The sequence below is a fragment of the Rattus norvegicus genome, chromosome 5 (assembly GCF_021556685.1).
Source record: "Rattus norvegicus strain SHRSP/BbbUtx chromosome 5, alternate assembly SHRSP_T2T, whole genome shotgun sequence".
Taxonomy (NCBI): domain Eukaryota; kingdom Metazoa; phylum Chordata; class Mammalia; order Rodentia; family Muridae; genus Rattus; species Rattus norvegicus.
The window spans coordinates 161,685,643-161,704,959 of NC_141538.1; the positions used below are offsets into that span (position 1 = coordinate 161,685,643).

Sequence of the window (19,317 nt, forward strand, 5' to 3'; positions counted from 1 at the left end):
ATTTCAATCCTATTAGCCACTGGTTATTTATTCTGGCCTTGAAGAGGCTCTTTCTCCCTTAATAAATTCTATTATATGTTGATAAGGGGACAATCGATGGCTCCATTTATAAAGAGCTTGCCTCACAAGCATGAGGACCAATTCTCCAGCACCCATGTAAAAATCAGGCATGATGGTGTGTGTGCTAGTGGAGATGGTGATGGGCAGAGACAAATGAATCCCTGGAGTTCATTAGTCAGCCAATCTAGCTGTTTCAGCAGCCTCCAGGCTCAGTGAGAGAGCCTCTCTCAAAAATGATGGTGGAGGGGACCAGAGGGATGGCTCAGTGGTTAAGAAAACTTACTGCTCTTTCAGAAGATCGGAGTTCAGTTCCCAGCACCCAGGATGTGACTCCTCCTCCAGGGGCTCCAAAGACCTCTTCTTGCCTCCCTCTCTGCTACATTCCTGTGGTGCACATAGCATCCCTACAGCAGGCCTCTATACACATAATTAAAAATAAAAACGAAAACATTTAAAGGTTACCTGAAAAATTAGGTGGAGAGCAACCGAGGAAGACATGTGACCACGCACACGTTCACACATCCCATGTCTATGTGTATCTGGATATACACATGCACCACACATAAACACACGATAAATGATAGATAATTAAATGAATGATTTAACTAGTTAAAGAATTAAATATAGGCAGGTGCTGTCGAACACTAAGGTTTATTCCTCCTTGGTATCCATTACAAGGGATCCTCCGTTCCCTCCCCACCTCTTCCCAGTCTGTCTTTCAGGCTGGTCAAGCCCAAAATTCTCTAAGGCCCAGTGCTTGCGGTGTCACATGCTCTACCACTGTGTGACATCCCCAGTATAGCATGGCCTTTCTGTAACTCACTTATCTCATCTGTAAATGAAGATGATACAGAACCGGCTAGGTGGGCTTCCTGGGAGGCTGGAAAGAAACAGTAGCAGGGGCTTCGTGGGGCTTTAAGCCGTGGTGGTGGTGTTAAGGCTGCCTCCCCTCACCGCTCTCCCTCCACCCCCACTGCAATGAAGGCATGAGTGCAGAGAAGCCACACTCACAGCCGAGCAAGGACCTTCTGGCTCCCAGCTCATTAGCTATGCGGACCACCCGCTTGCTGCCAATGAGAATCGGGGCTACACTGGGATACAAGCTCCAGGCTCTCAAATCACAAGCCCTGCCTCTTCCCAGGGAGGGAGCCCACGGGCCTGAGTAGAGGACAGCTCCCTCCTGCCTTGCTCTGGACACCTTTGCACCCTCCTGCATCAGGACAGAGCCTCATTATCTCCTTGTGACCTTGACCGCCTCAGCCAGTAGCGAAAATGTGTTGTCTTCCAGGCGAGGCCCCTTTGTGGCCGGCCACACAGGGATGGGGAGTATTCAGCCTCAAAGCTGGTCCCTCTAGAAAGGAGGGGGAAGGGAAAGGCCTGGCTCTTTCATTGGGAGGACTAGGAAAGCCAGCACCTCCAGTGACCAGTTAGCAGAAAGCAAAATCCGCCAGCAAATAAGCCATACGGAAATCCTAGGGTGCCCAATTAGCGTTGAATTTCAGATAAATGCAGAATCCAGTTTTAATATAAGCTGCTGTTCTTAAAGCTTTGCAGACCAAACATGCCGTACTTACTTAATGTATATTTAGTATTTCCATGAAATGTTATTTGTCTTTTAGGTGAAATGCAGGCCTTAAGTGGGCATCCTATATGTGTATTTTGTTAATTCGATTTCTTTAGTCAGGGGTGGGGACACCTAGGTATCAAATTATAAGTGCCAAGTTCTTTTCAGAGGCTGTTCCCTCCTTCCACTACGTGGGTCACGGGCATAGAACTCAGGTCATGGAACTTGGTGACGCGTGCCTTGATCCACTAAGGCATCTTGCCAGCCCACGTGTATTTTGTTTTGTTTGTTTTTTATGATAGGCTTTTGCTGTGCAGCCTAGGTTGGCCTGGAACTCATCCTCCTCCTGCCCCAGCTTCTCAAGTTCTAGGGTCACCAAGCATTCATTTCCATGCCCAGTTCTCTGGCTGGCAGCCCTACCTCGTTTTCTATAGTTGTAGAGCACATTGTCACATCTAAGTCGCTTTTACTCCACTTCTGTGCTTGGGGACACCCTCGTCAACAATTTCCCCAACAAGAAACCAAAGCAGCACCAGAGAGAGTGCTGGCATAGGGCTGAAGAGTTAGTGGTTTAGGTAACCTTGCACTCTGAGATGTATCACCTCAGGCCCTGAGAGGCGTGGGAAGGAACAGCATCTTTCTCCTCTAGTCCTGGGTGACATCAGGCTGCTTCCTCCTTCCAGTTCCAGGTTCTGTACCTACTCTGGTAGTTCACCAGGAGACACCAGACTCTTAGGTATCAAAGGGACAGTGGGCGGCCAGAGCATAGTGCCGACATCTCTTTCAACAGAAAGTACTCTGGACCTGGAAGCCAGGTAGACTCTGGAAATCACCCGGGTAACCAGCCAGGGTAAGAGAGAGGTGGGGTGTGTGTGTGTCAGGAGGAGACCAGATGACACCTTTGTCACAGAGGCTGTGCTCTTTTATTTATTCACTTATTTATTTTTAAAGATTTATTCATTATATACGAGTACACTGTCGCTGTCTTCAGACACACCAGAAGAGGGCATCGGATCCCATTACAGATGGTTGTGAGCCACCATGTAGTTGCTGGGAAATGGAAGAGCAGTCAGTGCTCTCAACCGCTGAGCCATTTCTGCAGCCCCAGAGGCTGTGCTCCTTAAGTCTTCCCTTGGTCATGGTGTCCTTCCCATCAGCCTGGGAGATAGACGGCATCATCTGAGAGCCACCCAGGAGCCTCCTGTGGATCTCTAGGTCCCCAGACCTCTTGAGCGAGCACCAGGGGAGAAGTCTATGAACTGTATTGCATAAATTCCATCTGGGGCTTTCCTGTGCACAGACACTTGAGAGCTGCTTCCGGGATAGCCTTGGCTCCCTGGCTGTGCCCCTTGCAGCTGGGTGATTGCTGTAGTTACAGTTATTGCTGTAATGAAACACCATGATCAAAAGCGAAGTGGGGAGGAAAGGGTTTATTTGGCTTAAACTTCATCATCTAAGGAAGCCAGGGCAGGAACCTAGAGGCAGGAGCTGACACAGAGATCATGGAGGGTGCAGCTTACTGGCTTGTTCCTCCTGGCTTGTTCAGCTGCTTTCTTATAGAAGAACCCAGGACCACCAGCCCAGGGATGGCACCACCCACAGTGGGCTGGACCCTCCCACATCAATCATGAATTAAGAAAATGCCCTACAGGCACGCCTGCAGTCTGATCTCATAGAGGCATTTTCTTTTTTTTTTTATTTTTTTATTTTTTTTTTAAATTTTTTTTAAATTTTTTTTTAAAGATTTATTTATTTATTATATGTAAGTACACTGTAGCTGTCTTCAGACACACCAGAAGAGGGCATCGGATCTCTTTACAGATGGTTGTGAGCCACCATGTGGTTGCTGGGAATTGAACTCATGACCTCTGGAAGAGCAGTCGGGGGCTCTTAACCACTGAGCCATCTCTCCAGCCCGAGGCATTTTCTTAATTGAGGATCCCTACACTCAGATGATTTTAAGCTTGTGTCAAGTTGACATAAAACTACACAGCACAGTGATATGACCTAAATTGCTGACAGTCTCTGGGCCCAAGACTTCTGAAATCAAGAGAGTCTAAGTATGAGACCCAGAAAGCTGTTTTCAAGTAAAAGTTTGTGGGTTAAAAAAAAAATGTTCATGGGCTGGAGAGATGGCTCAGCGGTTAAGAGCACTGACTGCTCTTCCAGAGGCCCTGAGTTCAAATCCCAGCAACCACATGGTGGCCAACAACCATCTGTAATGATATCTGATGCCCTCTTCTGGTGTGTCTGAGGACAGCGACAGTGTACCCACATACATGAAAGAAAGAAATAAATCTTTTTAAAAATATTCATATTTATATATTCTTTTCCTTTCTTTTCTTTTTAGTTCTTTTCTTTTAAGACAAGATCCACCATGTAACTCTGCCTCGCCTGGAACTTGCTCTGTAACTTGCTATGTAAACCAGGCTGGCCTTGAACTCACAGAGATCCACATGTCTCTGCCTCTTTGCACACCACTATGCCGGGCTGTGCAAATCTTCTCAGAGGGTGTGTGTGTGTGCAGTGTGTGGACATGTGCTAGGCAGCTTGAGATGTCATCACAGAAGGCCTGTTCCTAAGTGGTCCCTAGCCTTGTCCTGGAGCCATAGTGGAAGAGGTCGCTGGGATTGAGAGCTGGCAGGGCCAAGACTGTATGTCTGGCTTTGGAGGTGTGTAGAGCAGGTAACAGCCTACACCAGGCCTGAGAGATCAGATGTGGGGAAGGGTGCCAACGAGTCTCATCAGGGATGCTGGTTTGGTCAGGCCTCTTTTTGTGCCTTCCCTTTCTAGCCACGATCTTGGTGTCCTCCATAGTCACAGCCTTCAGTACCAGAGAGAAGGTACTTGACTCTGTTGTCCTATGACCTTGACATTTGGAGATGTAGGCTGCGTGGCTGGGAGGAGGGTATACGGCTGAACTAAGCAGAAGTGCCTTGCCTCTCTCTGCCTTCCTCCTAGAGTCGACACAACAGATCTGTAGGGAGTGTCCTGGCACTTGGGGGCCGGGAGCTCGAGTGGGCACCTCTGTGGGTTGAGTCCTTTCCTGATACAGTGCCATGGCAGACAGGGTGCTTATCCAGACTCCGTGTCATACATATCACTTAACCCTATTAACTCAGGGCCAGTGGGGGAGCCCATGCTGAGCCCCAGAAGCTGCCTCAATTTTCTGATGTTAGCAGGCTTGCCTCAGGCAGATGAATAGGGATTACTGTCATCCAGATTGGAGGGGAAAAAAGCTAAAGCTTGCCTGAAGTCACATGGTTACTTTCTCTCAGACTACTCCAAGGTGACTCTCTTTCTTTTTTCTAAAAATAAAATAAAGGCAGTTTTGTTTTCCTGATTATAAAAGTAATGAGCTTCAGTCATTAGACGGTTGGGAAGTAGATACGTGTTACTTGGCTGAAATAAAAGTTAAAGACAAACAAGCAAACAAAAGCAAGCAGCAATAACAAAAACCAAACCGAACCAAACAGAGGACAGAGAGATGGCTCAGCAGCCAAGGGCATTGGCTGTTCTTGCAGGGGATCCGGGTTCGGTTCCCAAGACCAACATGGTGGCTCACAACCATATGTGATTCCAGTTCCAGTGCATCTGATGCCTTCTTCAGATCCCCAAGTACATTGCACGTGAACCATGCACCATGCACTTGCATACATGTAGGCTTGTACACATATTTGAAAAAAAGACAACCACCACCACCACCACCACAGCAAAACAACAAGAATCCTTTTACTATTAAAGTTCTATGTTTAGAAAAAGTTTGTCTGGGTGTTGTGGTGCAGACCTTTAATCCCAGTGCTCAAGAGGCAGAGGCAGGCAGATCTCTGAGTTATCGTCCAGCCTGGTCTACAGAGTGAGTTCCAGAGCAGTTAGGGCTACACAGAGAAACCCTGTCTCAAAAAACAAACAAACGAACAAAAATAAACTATATATATATATATGTATATATATATATATGGCATATATATGGCATTGTAGTATATGCCTTTAATCCCAGAATTCAGGAGGGCACATTATACAGGTGGGCATATCTCTGTGACATAAAAGACAGCCTGGTCTACATGGTGAGTTCCAGGACAGCCAGAGCTCCATAGAGAGACCCCCCCCGTCTCAAAACAAAACAAGAAATAAATGAGTCACAAAATGGTAACTTCTATGTCGTCTAGTTTTATTTCAACCAGATACAAGGTAGAGTCATCTGAAACGGGGGAACCTCAGTTGAGAAAATGCTTCCATAAGGTCAGGCTCTAGGACATTTTCTTAAGTCGTTGCTAATGGGAAAGGACCTGGCCCATTGTGAGTGGTGCAACCCCTGGGCTGGGGGTCCTGGGTTCTATAAGAAAGCAGGCTGAGGAAGCCATGAGAAGCAAGCCAGTAAGCAGCCCCCCTCCGTGGCTTCTGCATCAGCTGCTTCCAGGTTCCTGCCTTGTTTGAGCTCCTGCCCTGTCTTCCTTCAGTGATAAACAGTGATGTGGCCGTGTAAGTCAGATTAACCCTTTCCTCTGGGGAGCTGCTTTGGTCATGGTGTCTCATCACCGCAGTAGTAGCCAGAACTAAGCCAACTACCATAGAGTTGGCTGTCCATCTATAGAGGACCGGAGTGATGAAATTCACAGAAAAGGAAGGAGAACGGGGGTTGCCAGGGGCCAGGGAGTGGACATTTAATGGGGGACAATTTCTATTTGAGAGGTATAGGAGCTCTGGCTGCGTGGTGCCAGGATGAGCCCTTGACCCGACGCCGTGCATATGCCCTTCTTTCTCTCCATGAAATCAGCTTATTATTTAAGCAGACGGAGTGTCTGCCAGCCGAGACAGGGAGGATAATTGGGAATTTTCCCCTGTGCGATGGTGGATATTTAATGAAAGTGGGAGTAGAAAACAAAGGTTAGCACTATAAGAAATTAGAGCCCGTGCTCTTTGGCACCGAGAGCAGGAGCGAGCCTCACGGCGCTCCTGGCATCCCTCCTTATGCAGTGTTCCTCTCTGGCACAAAACAGTTTCAGCTGAGGCCCTGGCACATACACCTTCTCCAGATGTTCAGAGTGATGAAGAGCAGGTATCTGGAAAGACACCAAACAGGGCGACAGAAGACTTGGGGTCCAGGCCAGGTTCTAGGTGACTGTCCTAGTTAGTTTTCTATTGCTGTGATGAACATCACGAAGCCAACTTGGGGGGAAAAGAGTTTATTTCATCGTAGGGAAGTAAGAGGAGAAACTTATCTCACAGGTTGCAGGCCATTGTGGAAGGAAGTCAGAGTAGTAACTCAAGCAGACACAGAAACCATAGGAGAAAGCTATAGCTTGCCCCCAGGCCCACTGGCATAGGGACAGTCCAGCCATAGTAGGCTGGGTCCTTTTTTTCTTTTATTGGATATTTTCTTTATTTGCATTTCAAATGTTTTCCCCCTTCCCGGTTTCCCCTCCAACAACCCCCTATCCTATCCCCACTTCTCCTGCTTCTATAAGGGTGCTCTCCCACCCACGCACCCACCCACTCACTCCCTCCCTCCCTCCTCCCCGCCCTGGCATTCCCTTACACTGGGGCATCAAGCCTTTACAGGACCCAGGGTTTCTCCTTCCATTAATGCCAGACAAGATCTTCCTCTGGTACATATGCGACTGGAGCCATGGGTCTGTCCATGTGTACTCTTTGGTTGGTGGTTTAGTCCCTCGGAGCTCTGGGTGGGTGGGTGGGGTCTGGTTGATTGATATTGTTGTTCTTCTTATGGGGTTGCAAAGCCTTTCAGCTCCTTCAGTCCTTTCTCTAACTCCTCCATTAGGGACCCCATTCTCAGTCCATTGGTTGGCTGCAAGCGTCTGCCTCTGTATTTGTTAGGCTCTTGCAGAGCCTCTCAGATGACAGCTATATCAGGCTCCTGTCAGCACGCACTTCTTGGCATCTGCAACAGTGTCTCTGGGTTTGGTCTGGATATGGGATGGATCCCCCAGGTGGGGCAGTCTCTGGATGGCCTTTCCTTCAGTCTCTGCTCCACATTTTGTCTCCGTATTTCCTCCTGTGAGTATTTTGTTCTTCCTTCTAAGAAGAACTGAAGCATCCACACTTTGGTCTTCCTCTTTCTTGAGCTTCATGTGGTCTGTGAATTATATTTTGGGTATTTTGAGCTTTTGGGCTAATATCCACTTATCAGTGAGTGCATACTGTATGTGTTCTTTTGTGACTGGGTTACCTCACTCAGGATGATATTTTCTAGTTCCATCCATTTGCCTAAGAATTTCATGAAGTCATTGTTTGGATCTCTCTCTCTCTCTCTCTCTCTCTCTCTCTCTCTCTCTCTCTCTCTCTCTCTCAAAAGATATGTTTATATATTATGTATACAGCATTCTGCCTGCATGTATGCCTGAAAGCCAGAAGAGGGCACCAGATCTCATTATAGATGGTCATCCATGAGCCACTATGTAGTTGCTGGGAATTGAAGTCAGGACCTCTGGAAGGGCAGTCAGTGTGCTTAATCTCTGAGTCAGTTGTTACGTCCCCAGGCTGGGTCTTTTTACATCAATTAGCAATCAAGAAAATGCTCCTACACATAAGTCCGCACTGACCAATCTGATGGAGGCCACTCTTCAATTGCAATCTTGCCCTCGAGATTAGTACTCATAGTGACCTTAGGCAAGTTGACTCCCCTTCACTTCTCATCTCTGCTATGAGGGGGAGCTGAGCTGCTATCAGGAGAAGGAGGGAAGTTTGGGCATTGAATGTGTCTTCTCACACCTCTAACCTTTCACTGTGCGATCGTGAGAGCAGACAGGGCGTGAAAGGCCTCAAAGTGCTAATTTTTTTTTGGACTCAAACGTTTCGGGGGTAAAGGCAAGGAAGGGTTTTATTGGCACAGGGCGTGCTCCCTTTTGCCCAGCGAGAGGCAAGAAGAGGAAGCAGGATTGTTTGTTGGGTGGCTTTGTGAGAGGCAGGCTGTAGCTCCCCTCCTCCAAGGTGTGGGAGGAGCTCCTGAGATCTGGATCTGGATCTGTGAGCCTAGTAGGTTGGGTTGGCTGTACCACACCCCTTCCCCAAGCCTACCCTGTCACTAAGACCTCTGACACTTCTGGAAGACTGACAAAAGCCACATGACAGGTCTTGGTCCCCGGTTGCGCATTGGAGAATGCAGCTCAACTGGTGACCACAGACGTACAAAATCTATTAGTGACATTCTTTTCTATGGCCTGTCAGGTTGATGATGACGAGTAGGTGACCAGCCAGAGCTGGAGAGATGGCTCAATTCTTAAGGACAATTGTTGCCAATTTGGATGACCTGGGTTTGATCCCTGGGACCTACGTGGTGGAAGAGAACGGATTTCTGCCTGCTGTCCTCTGACCTCTGCAAGTGCACTGTGGCACATGCCCTTGACCCAAAAATAAAAAAATAAAATGTAATAAAATTTTCAGTGAGAGAGAAAACAATCCTGGAAACATCTGGGAAATGAGTGAGGAGACCATGACTTCTCTACCATAAAGTACCCTGCAGCCATTAAATGTGTATTTTTGAGTGTTTTCACGTGGTGGTATATATGCGTGTGTGTTATATACTCATGGTGCATGAGGCATTGTGAAAAAGTACATTCGGAGGCCAGGGTACACCTGATGCCATGGTCTACCTATTTCCTTTAGACAGGGTCCCTCGCAGAACCTAGGGATAGGCTGGCAGCCATAGAGTCCCAGCCATTCACATTACAGGTGTGCATGTGGCTATGCCTGCCTAAAAAAGTTGGTGCTGGGATGACAGGTACATTAACAACCTCACCCAACTTTAACACACACACACACACACACACACACACCACACCACACACACATACACACACCACACACACATACACACACCACACACACATACACACACCACACATACACACACACACCACACACACATATACACACCACACACACATACACACACACATACACACACACCACACACACACACCACACACACACATACACACATATACACACCACACACATACACACACATACACACACACCACACACACACATATACACACCACACACACACCACACACACATACACACACCACACACACATACACACACCACACACACATACACACACCACACACACATACACACACCACACACACATACACACACCACACACACACACACATACACACACCACACACACATACACACACCACACACACATACACACACCACACACACATACACACATACACATACCACACACACATACACACACCACACACACATACACACACACACACACACACACATATATTCTAGAGAGTGCAACTTTGGTAGTCATGCTTTCTCAGCAAGCTCATTTTAACCATTTAAAATCTTACTTTCCAAAGTATACTTTATTCCACAGTACCAAGACTCATGCGTCTGAAGTAGGAGGATGTCTTGACCTCAGGAGTTTGATACCAGCTTGGGAAACACAGTGAAACAAATTCATAAAGGTGGTATGTTATATTTGGCGAATGGAAAGATACTCCCCATGGGGTCATCAGACACGTGCTGGGGTTATTTCTATCAGACAGATTTCCTTTAGGAGATTTCCTAGGTCCACTTAGGAGAGGACCTAGGAAGGTCTAAACTGTTGTGCAAACCGTATTTGTAAGTTTTTCCATCTGCCTTCCGTTTGTTTACTGCTGATGTCTCCGTGCATATGCAGGATTTGCCCAGTAAGCAGAATTAGGAGAGCAGGAACCTATCTTTAACAACAGAGGTGCTTAGGAGAGCCAATCGCACCGAGGAGCTCTCTTGAGGCCAGAGCTGGACAGAGGCCCCCTGAGAGATCTGAACCCAGCCTGTTCCTTGGCGAGGGACCGGGCCAGGCTCGAGAGATTAATCTCGATCCACCATCTGCTGTGTCACTGTCTATTTCTAGGATGGCAGTTTGTCACCCTCGCCACTCAGGTGTCAGCTGTGGGGAGAAGTCACCATTCAGGGGATGGAGACTTGGGGGGTGCAGGCGGGAGGAAGACCCCCAGCCACTCACAGGAGTGAGGTACCCATCCCAAGAGAGAGGCTGGGCCAGAACGAGGTTGAGCTGACTGGTGTGATGAATGGATAGAAGGGAGAGCCACTGGAAAGCAGGGAGACACTTAAGCTGTCCACTGGGAAGTTACCCCAAAGGGAGGTGATCTGCTCGGACACCTTTTCTATAGTCCTCCAGAATGCATAAGCAAGCCTCCAAGCTGTCGGGTTTGCAGGAAGTCTGGGCAGCCAGAGATAATGTGTGGTTGTGAGGTAGTAGCTGTGAGGACAGGGAGTAACTCACCTGCGATTTCCACTTTTCACAGTCCATCCCAGGGCCACTGAGCGCAGGCAAGAGAACCCAAGCCTGGCTGAATAAACAGGAAGGTTCTCAATGGAAGGATGTCAGCTGATCCTCGGAGCTGAAGAAGCAGTCTCAGAAAAGGACAGGGATGCAGCTCAGCTGGTAGCATTCTCCCACGGCACGCAGGAAGTCCTGGGTGCCGACTCTGGCACTGAAAACTGGGTGTGGTTGACACAGGCCATATAGGTTGAGGCAGGGGGATTGCCTGTTGGAAGCCAACTTTGGCTACACAGTGAAGCTCTTTCTCAAAACAAAACAAAACAAAACCCTCAAACAAACAATAATCTGGAAGGGGAGATGGTTTTGGGGTTTGGGGGAGCAGAACCCCACTGGGAAGGGCAGCAGAAGGGTTGCTGGACTAAGTGGGCTCCACTTTTTTTTGGAAGTATTAAACTTTAGTGTTGTTTTTGCTGGCACAGAGAGCTACTAACCCCATTGTGGTCCTTCCCTGGTGGCTGGGGAAGGAGTGGCTGTGTGTGCTCATGTGTGAGTGCGTGCATGTGTGCGCGCGTTCATGCCTGCGTGCATGTGTTTAAGTCTAAGTCTAAGGATGACCTTGGCTTTCACTTCGTAGATTTGTAGATGACATCTGTCCTAGTTTGGTTTCTCTTGCTATGATAAAACCCTGACTAAAACCAATTTGGGGAAGAAAAGCTTTCTTTGGCTGACAGATTACAGACTGTCATCAGAAAAAGCCAAGGCAGGGACTGAAGCCAGATTTCAGAGGACACTGCTTGCTGGCTTGCTCAGCCTGCTTCCTTACACAACCCAGGACCACCTGCCCAGAGGTAGCACCAATCCAGAGTGGGCTGGGGCCTCCCACATCAATCACCAATCAAGAAAATGTTCCACAGACGCACCTCAGGTCAATTTGATGGAGGTGATCCCTCAGCTGACATTCCTTTCTCCCAGGTGATTGCAGTCTGTGTCAAGTTGACAGAAACCAACCACCAACCAGCAACACCGTCCATCCTGTCTTCTGAGACAGAATCTCTCACCAGCCTGGGACTCCCCAAGTGGGGCTGGGGTTGCAAGCACATAGCATGATGCATGGCTTTTAAAAAGTGAACGTTGGGTATTGGAATGAGGTCCTCATGTCTGCTATCTCCTCAGCTGGCAAGCAGTTTTAAGGAGTTGTGCTAAAGCACACTGTCTTAGTTAGGGTTTCACTGCTGTGAACAGACGCCATGACCAAGGCAACTCTTGTAAGGACAACATTTAATTGGGGCTGGCTTACAGATTCAGAGGTTCAGTCCATTATCATCAAGGCAGGAGCATGGCGGCATCCAGGCAGGCATGGTGCAGGAGGAGCTGAGAGTTCTACATCTTCATCTGAAGGCAGCTAAGTCCCAGGCATCTAGGACATGGGCTTTAAGCCCATGCCCACAGTGACACATCTGCTACAACAAGGCCACACCTCCTAAAAATGCCACTCCCTGGGCTGAGCATTTACAAACCATCACACACATTCAGTGGTAACAGGCGATTGCCCTCAAAGAAACCTGGAGAAATTGAGAAACCTGGCAGAGGGTGGGGGTGGCACCAATGAGAAGCGGGGGGGGGGGGGGGGATGGTTATATAGATGCTACCTGTAGAGGGCTGGATTGTGAGCCCCAAAGGATACAGAGCCAGACTGCTGTCATGGTGACCTTACTTAGAAAGACTCTTTGCAGCTGTGATTAGCTTTAAGAATCTAGAGATGAGACCATCCTTATTGGGGTCAGGGAGCCGGGCGCGGCTGGGGCTGGGAGCTGGAGGACTGCTTCACTCCAGTGACAATTGTCCTTGTGGGAGAGAGGCTGAGAGATATCTGAGTGACAGAGACATAGAACAGAAGATCCTGGGAAGATAGGCTAGAGAAGGAAGTGAGGCAGGCACAAGTCAAGGAATATTAAAGTTGGAAGAGAAAGGCAACCTCTCCCCTAGTCTCCCCTTGTGTCTTCAGAGGTAGCCCTGATTTTGACCTCCACATCTTGTGTGTGCATGCGTGCGTGTTGGGGTAAGGTCTTATATTTTGTAGCTCAGGTTGGCCTCAATCCCTTAGTCTCCTGCCTCACCTCATCCTCCAGAGTACTGTGCTGTGATTACAGGCATGTGCTATGATGCTCGCCATGATGCGGAGTGCCCCACTGTGTTCTAGATGGAAGTTTGTGGTTTGTCGTGTGTCTTGGGGATTGGAAGCAAGGCCGTGTGCATGCCAGGCAGGGAGAGTTCTGCTTCTGAGCTATACCCCCAGCCTTTTTTTTTAAATTCCTTTCTGTGACCTGGTTTCTCTGTGTAGCTCAGGCTAGCCTCTTAACTTTTGATTCTCTTGCCACAGGTTCCTGAGTACCCTGGGATTACAGATATGAGGCACCATAACCAAATACCATCAGTTTGGGTAACCCAGTCTGTGGGCAGCTATAGTGAGGTAATGCAGGTCCCTGCCCTGTGGAGTTGTCAGTATCTTGGGGTACAGGAGCCAGAGTCCTTCCCACCACCATTGTCACTCTAGCTAACTGAAGAAGTTCTCCCAGGCTTTTTAGGGGTTCCCAGTCATGCAAAACCAGGATTTCTGTTTCAACACAGAAAGGAATTTCAGAGCTGGCCAGTGTATAAAGCTGAATTTATTAAAGATATATTTTAATATAGATTTAAATGTGAGGGTTAGAAGAGAAAGGGGCTCTCAGGAGGACAGACAGACACAGCTGAGAACACATGTACTCAAAGAGTCCTGGAAAATATACCCAAGAATGTATGGGCTTCACAAAGTAGAGAGGCCTGGTTATATGACCTGGTTAGGTGTCTGTCAACTTAACACAGGCTAGAACTATCTGGGAAAAGAGAAACCCCAATCTAGAAAATGCTTCCGGGGGTTGGGGATTTAGCTCAGTGGTAGAGCACTTGCCTATCAAGCGCAAGGCCCTGGGTTCGGTCCTCAGCTCTGAAAAAAAAAAAAAAAAGAAAGAAAGAAAGAAAAAGAGAAAATGCTTCTGTCAGATCAGCCTGTGGGCTTGTCTTTGGAGGCATTTCCTTAGTTGATGATTGGTACAGGAGGGCCCAGACTTCTGTGGGCAGTGCCACCCCTGGGCTGGTGTCCTAGGCTGCATGAGAAAGCAGACTGAGAGAGCCACAGGGAGCAAACCGGTAAGCAGCACCCCTCCATGATGTCTGGTTCAGATCTTGCCTTCTTGTTCCTGCCTTGTGTCCCTGTCATGGCTTCTCTGATGATGGACTGTAATCTTTTTTTTTTTTTTTCTTTTTTTCGGAGCTGGGTACCGAACCCAGGGCCTTGCGCTTGCTAGGCAAGCGCTCTACCACTGAGCTAAATCCCCAACCCCGATGGACTGTAATCTAAAAGCAAAACGAAACTCCCTCCACAGTTGCTTTTGCCTAGTGTTTTATTACAGCAATAGAGACCATTGTCGGTGGGGTTGGAGGGATGGTTTAGTGGTCGAGAGCACTGGCTGCCCTTGCAGAGGACCTAGGTCTAGTTCCCGGCACCTATGTTAGCCCACAACCACCGTAGCTCCAGTTCTAAGAGATCTGATGCCCTCCTCTGGTCTTCATGGGCATTGCATGTTCATGGTACACAGATATACATGCAGGCAAAACACATAAAATTAAAAAAAAACAAGACATGTGTGTGTGTGTGTAAATGACTAAATGCAAATACATAATATACATATGGAAAATTATTGGGGATGGGGATTTAGCTCAGTGGTAGGGCGCTTGTTAGGAAGCGCAAGGCCCTGGGTTCCGTCCCCAGCTCCGAAAAAAAGAACCAAAAAAAAAAAAAAAATTAAAAAAAAAGAAAATTATCAAACTATCAAGCAAACGACAGCAATTAAACCCAAACAAAAGCCGTTCCAGATTGAGAAACTCAGTCTCTGGCAAGATACTGCTATAGAGAGAAGGGAACCCTGAAGTCACAGACCCCAGCACTGAAGCCCTGCACCAGTCATGGGTACTGTTGCAGATGGCTCCAAGGACAGGTCTCCACCCTCTTCTGCCTGGCCCATCTGATTGTGTCCAGCCCCTCTTATTTGTCTGCCCTCTGTGAGCTCGGGAGAGCCGTTAAGTCCTGATGTCTTATCACAACTGCTTGCGCATGCCCAGCCTCCAGCCTGGTGGGTTGCGCGGCGATTTCCCAAATAAGCCCTTTTCTTCTGGCCACAGAGAAATGTGAAATGACATTTTCTAAAAACGTCGCTTTGTAAAAATGCCAAGGCTAATCTCTAGGCACAAAGAGTATTGTGGAAATCGGAATTGACTCGGGGAGCTGCAGCGCACGCACGTTGTGGGTGTGCATGGCTGTGGACGGAGCTGAGACAGGCTATGCGAGCCTGAGGGCTGCGTGCCGCCTGCGGCTGTTAGAACCCTGCCCAGGCTCAGGCTCAGGCTGGACTCTTTTTTTCTTGTTTTTAGGGCATTTGGCTAGAGGCTAGCGTAGCTATCAAGAAGAGGCAGACTAACTGATTTCAGCGCTGAAGAAAGAGATGTCTGTTTCAGAGTTCCACTAGGGAAATCTTAGAAGTTCTCTGACGGGCCCAAAGGCTTTTCAAATACTCAGACTGTTTGATTTGGAGTTTGATTTTTTTTTAAAGTATGCATGATTTTTAATTTTCGTGTGTGTGTGTGTGTGTGTGTGTGTGTGTGTGTGTGTGTGTGTGTAGGCCAGAAGTGGGCATCAGATACCCTGGAGCTGGAATTATAGGTAGTTGTGAGCCATGGATACTGGGACCCTAACTTGGGACTGTGGAAAAGCACTTGTAAGCACTGAGCTACACTATTAATAACACTCTGTTATGCTGGTGGACAAGAGCCTAGCGTAACTGTCCTCTTAGAGTCTCCACCCAGCAGCTGATGGAAACAGATGCAGAGACCCACAGCCAAGCATCAGATGGAGCTTGGGGAGTCTTGTGGAAGAGTTGGGGGAAGGATTGAGGCACCTGAAGGGGACAGGAACTCCCTAGGAAGACCAACAGAGTCAACTGGCCTGGACTCTTGGGGGCTCCCAGAGACTAAACCACCAACCAAAGAGCATACATGGGCTGGACTTACCTCCCCACCCCACACATATGTAGCAAATGTGCAGCTTGGTCTTCACATGGGTTCCCAACAACGAGCAGGAACTGTCCTTGACTCTGTTGCCTGCCTGTGGTTCCTGTTCCCCTTGAAACAGTCTTCCCAGGCTGCTTGTCTGCCTGTCTGGCTCCGGTGGGAGAGGATGTGCTTGGTCCTGCAATGATTTGATGTGCTAGGCTTGGAAGCCAGTGGGGACCTCTCCCTTTCCAGAGGATAAGGGGATAGACACACATACAGACCACACGCACAGATACATATATACAAACATGCACATAAAAACACTCATGGACTGGAGAGACAGCGGTCAAGAACACTGACCATGTTCTTTCAGAGGTCCTGAGTTCAATTCCCAGCAACCACATGGTGACTCACAACCATCTGTAATGCAATCTGATGCCCTCTTCTGGTGTGTCTGAAGACAGCTACAGTGTACTCATACAATAAAATAAATCTGTAAAAAAGAAAGACATCATGCACACACACATAGACACACATATAGACACACATGCACACATACAAACACACATAGACATACATACAGACACTCATGCACACACATACACAGACCTATACATACAGACACATGCATACACACACATGGACATACATACAGACACACATGCACACACAGAGAGACACACACACAGACACACATGTGCACACACACTGAATAGGAGCAGTAGGATGAACAGAATCAATGTACAGTACATGCCTATATAGGAATAGGAAGTCAATTCTGTTAATTTATCCATTTAATGTGAATAAGTCTAAGGAAGGCTGGTGAACACAGGATTTTAATCCCGGAACCTGGGAAGCAGAGACTGGCAGATCTCTGTGATTTTGAAGCCAGCCTGATCTACATAGTGAGTTTTGGGACTTCCAGGGCTACCCTGACTCAAAAAATATATTTGTACATGGAAAATCAAAGTCAAGTACAAATCAAAGAGTTCTGGTTGTCTAAATTTTTGAGTCTATAAAGTAGCTACATTGATTTAGGGAGAGGTCAGAGTTGCTAGGCAACTGTTCTCTTGGGAGAAATACATGCTGTGGACGTATGAGGGATGGACCAGGACTGAAGGAGGGAGGAAGCTCAAATATTCTTTTTCCAGTTTTGCTTCTGAGCTGGAGGAGATGAGACACACTGGTAAGAACCCCAAGTGTGGTTTGGGGGTGCTGGGCAGTGAGTGAGAATGTTCTTTGCTGGGCACAAGGGAACTCATTAAGAAGGTTGGAAGCAAACATCCTTACTCTCAGATGATGTTGGGAAAGGGTTGTGGGTGAGCTCTTGGCAGCTTGAAACACAGACACATAGAACAAGAGAGGCTTTCCTGAGTATTTGAGGGCACCAAAGGTAAGCAAGGGTTGATGGTTGCTAAGCTTCCTGTCAAAATAGTGTCTTCCATTTTCTCCCTGGAAAAAGCGCGCCTTATAAACCTCTCCATAGATATCAGGAAGTCTTGAACCTGGGCTTTTGAGCCTAGATGCGAACCTCGGATGTTACCGAAGCAAGTGTTGTGAGAACTCCTTCCTTGAGGTACTTCTGAGCAGTCATGGGCTGCAGCCTAACCCTCTCTCATTCCATCCATCTCTCCCCAGGCCTCGATGCCATCCAGTGCTCACTGCCCATGGAGGAGCGGAGGGTGGCCCTGAGGGAGCTGTCCGAAGCCAGTTTCAGCGAGTGTAAGTTCAGCCTGTCTCTCACAGACCTATTCATCATCATCTTCTCTGGGGTGGCTGTCTCCGTTGCTGCCATCATCTCCAGCTTCTTCCTGGCCACTGTGGTGCAGTGTTTCCAGAGGTGCGCCCCTAACAAGGACACGGAGGATGAGGATGATGACGAAGATGACTGAGCCTCCTCCTCCTCCTCCTCTTTGCTTTCCCACACTCAACCAGTGGCGCCTCTCCAAGGGAGACTGATGCTGAAGACAGATGCATCACATCACTCCAAGCAGAAAACGGGATGGAGCTTGCCTAGATGCACCTGCTGGGACAGCCATTCCCAGAGCATAGAATCAGCAGAGTAGAGACGCAGGAAGGATGGAGAGATTCACTCTTAGGCAGAGCCTGCCTCCCAGGCTGGGGGTGGGGGGGGACTCCTGTGTGTGAAGATAATCAAGTCAGGCTTCATGGCTTACAGCTTTACAACCCTCCCGTGCCGAAGAGAGATCTCACAGCTTCTGACCTCAGAGGTGTTTGTGCCGTTCTTATTACAAGCTGCACTATGGACCACGAACCATCTTCCCCCTAAAAAGACAGTAGTGTTCTCAGTGTAGATTCAAGTCAAGCTCATTCTCCGTGGGAACAGGAATCCTTTTCTTCTATAGAAGATCCCTAGCGGCCTTGGGCTGTTAGACCAAGAACAAACAAATGTATTTGCAATAGACAACGTCTGTCTCCCCTGTGTGGCTGTGTTGATACCTCACACCCAACGTGTTGAACGTCGCTTGATGGGAAATGACCTGAGCCAGCAGCACCAAGCTGGTGGGCTGGGGGCTGAGACCTGAGGCGGAAGCTCACAAGAAGTCCCTGGGGGCGTTTCAAGGTCCCACTCCTTCAGGGTGTTTTGAAGAGGTCCCTTTGGCTATGATTGGGTCATGAGAATGGAGTCATCCTCAGTGCATTTAGCGCCCTTATAATTCAGACTTTGGAAACCTCCCTGCCCCTTCTACAGGGTGAGGACCCAGTGAGCAGGTCTATGAACCAGGAAGGGGGTCTCTCACAGGAATTCAACCATACTGATGGCCCGGCCTCCACCTTCAAGCCTCCCAAACTGAGAGGAATAAATGTTATTTATAAACCCTCGTGTCTGTAATTTTTTTTGGGAGGGAGAGGAATAACAGCTCAAGGATACTAGGACACCATCCCATCTTTAGCTGAAATGTTGCCAAAAAGTAAAAGCTTAGACCTTGTCAAGGGTGCCTGCAGTCTGTTGGTAAAGAGGTCGGGAAAGCATGCACGGTGGGCACCTGGACTCCAGTCCTTATCCTAAGAGGTGGCACCTTGCAGAGGACTGACAGCCGTGGTGTTGATGGCCACTTTGCTTGTCAGTCTTCTCTCTGTAGTGTACCATCAGGCTGCTCACTCTGAGAGTCCTGCCTCAGCCAATAGCTGAGCCTTCCTCTGCATTGGAGTGGTCACAGACCTATCAGCTGTAGAAGTTTTAGAAAACTCTTCTAGAAGCCAGGAGGTCAATAAGGAGGTTGCATTGGACTGACAAAGTGTTCATGAAGCAAAACAAAACAAAACAAAACAAAACAAAAAACCTGGGTGTGATTCCACACAC

At 48.1% G+C, this 19,317-nt stretch overlaps 1 protein-coding gene across 1 annotated transcript in view; it reads left to right on the forward strand.

Moving 5' to 3' along the window:
- Window positions 1–18,944, forward strand: part of Lrrc38 (leucine rich repeat containing 38) — a 22,080-nt gene extending 3,136 nt beyond the window's left edge. Inside the window, exon 2 of the mRNA NM_001107991.1 lies at window positions 17,631–18,944. Within this exon, the coding sequence (NP_001101461.1) occupies window positions 17,631–17,884 (254 nt within the window). The 3' untranslated portion in view covers window positions 17,885–18,944. The remainder of the gene's footprint in view (window positions 1–17,630) is intronic.
- The last annotated feature ends 373 nt before the right edge of the window (window positions 18,945–19,317 follow it).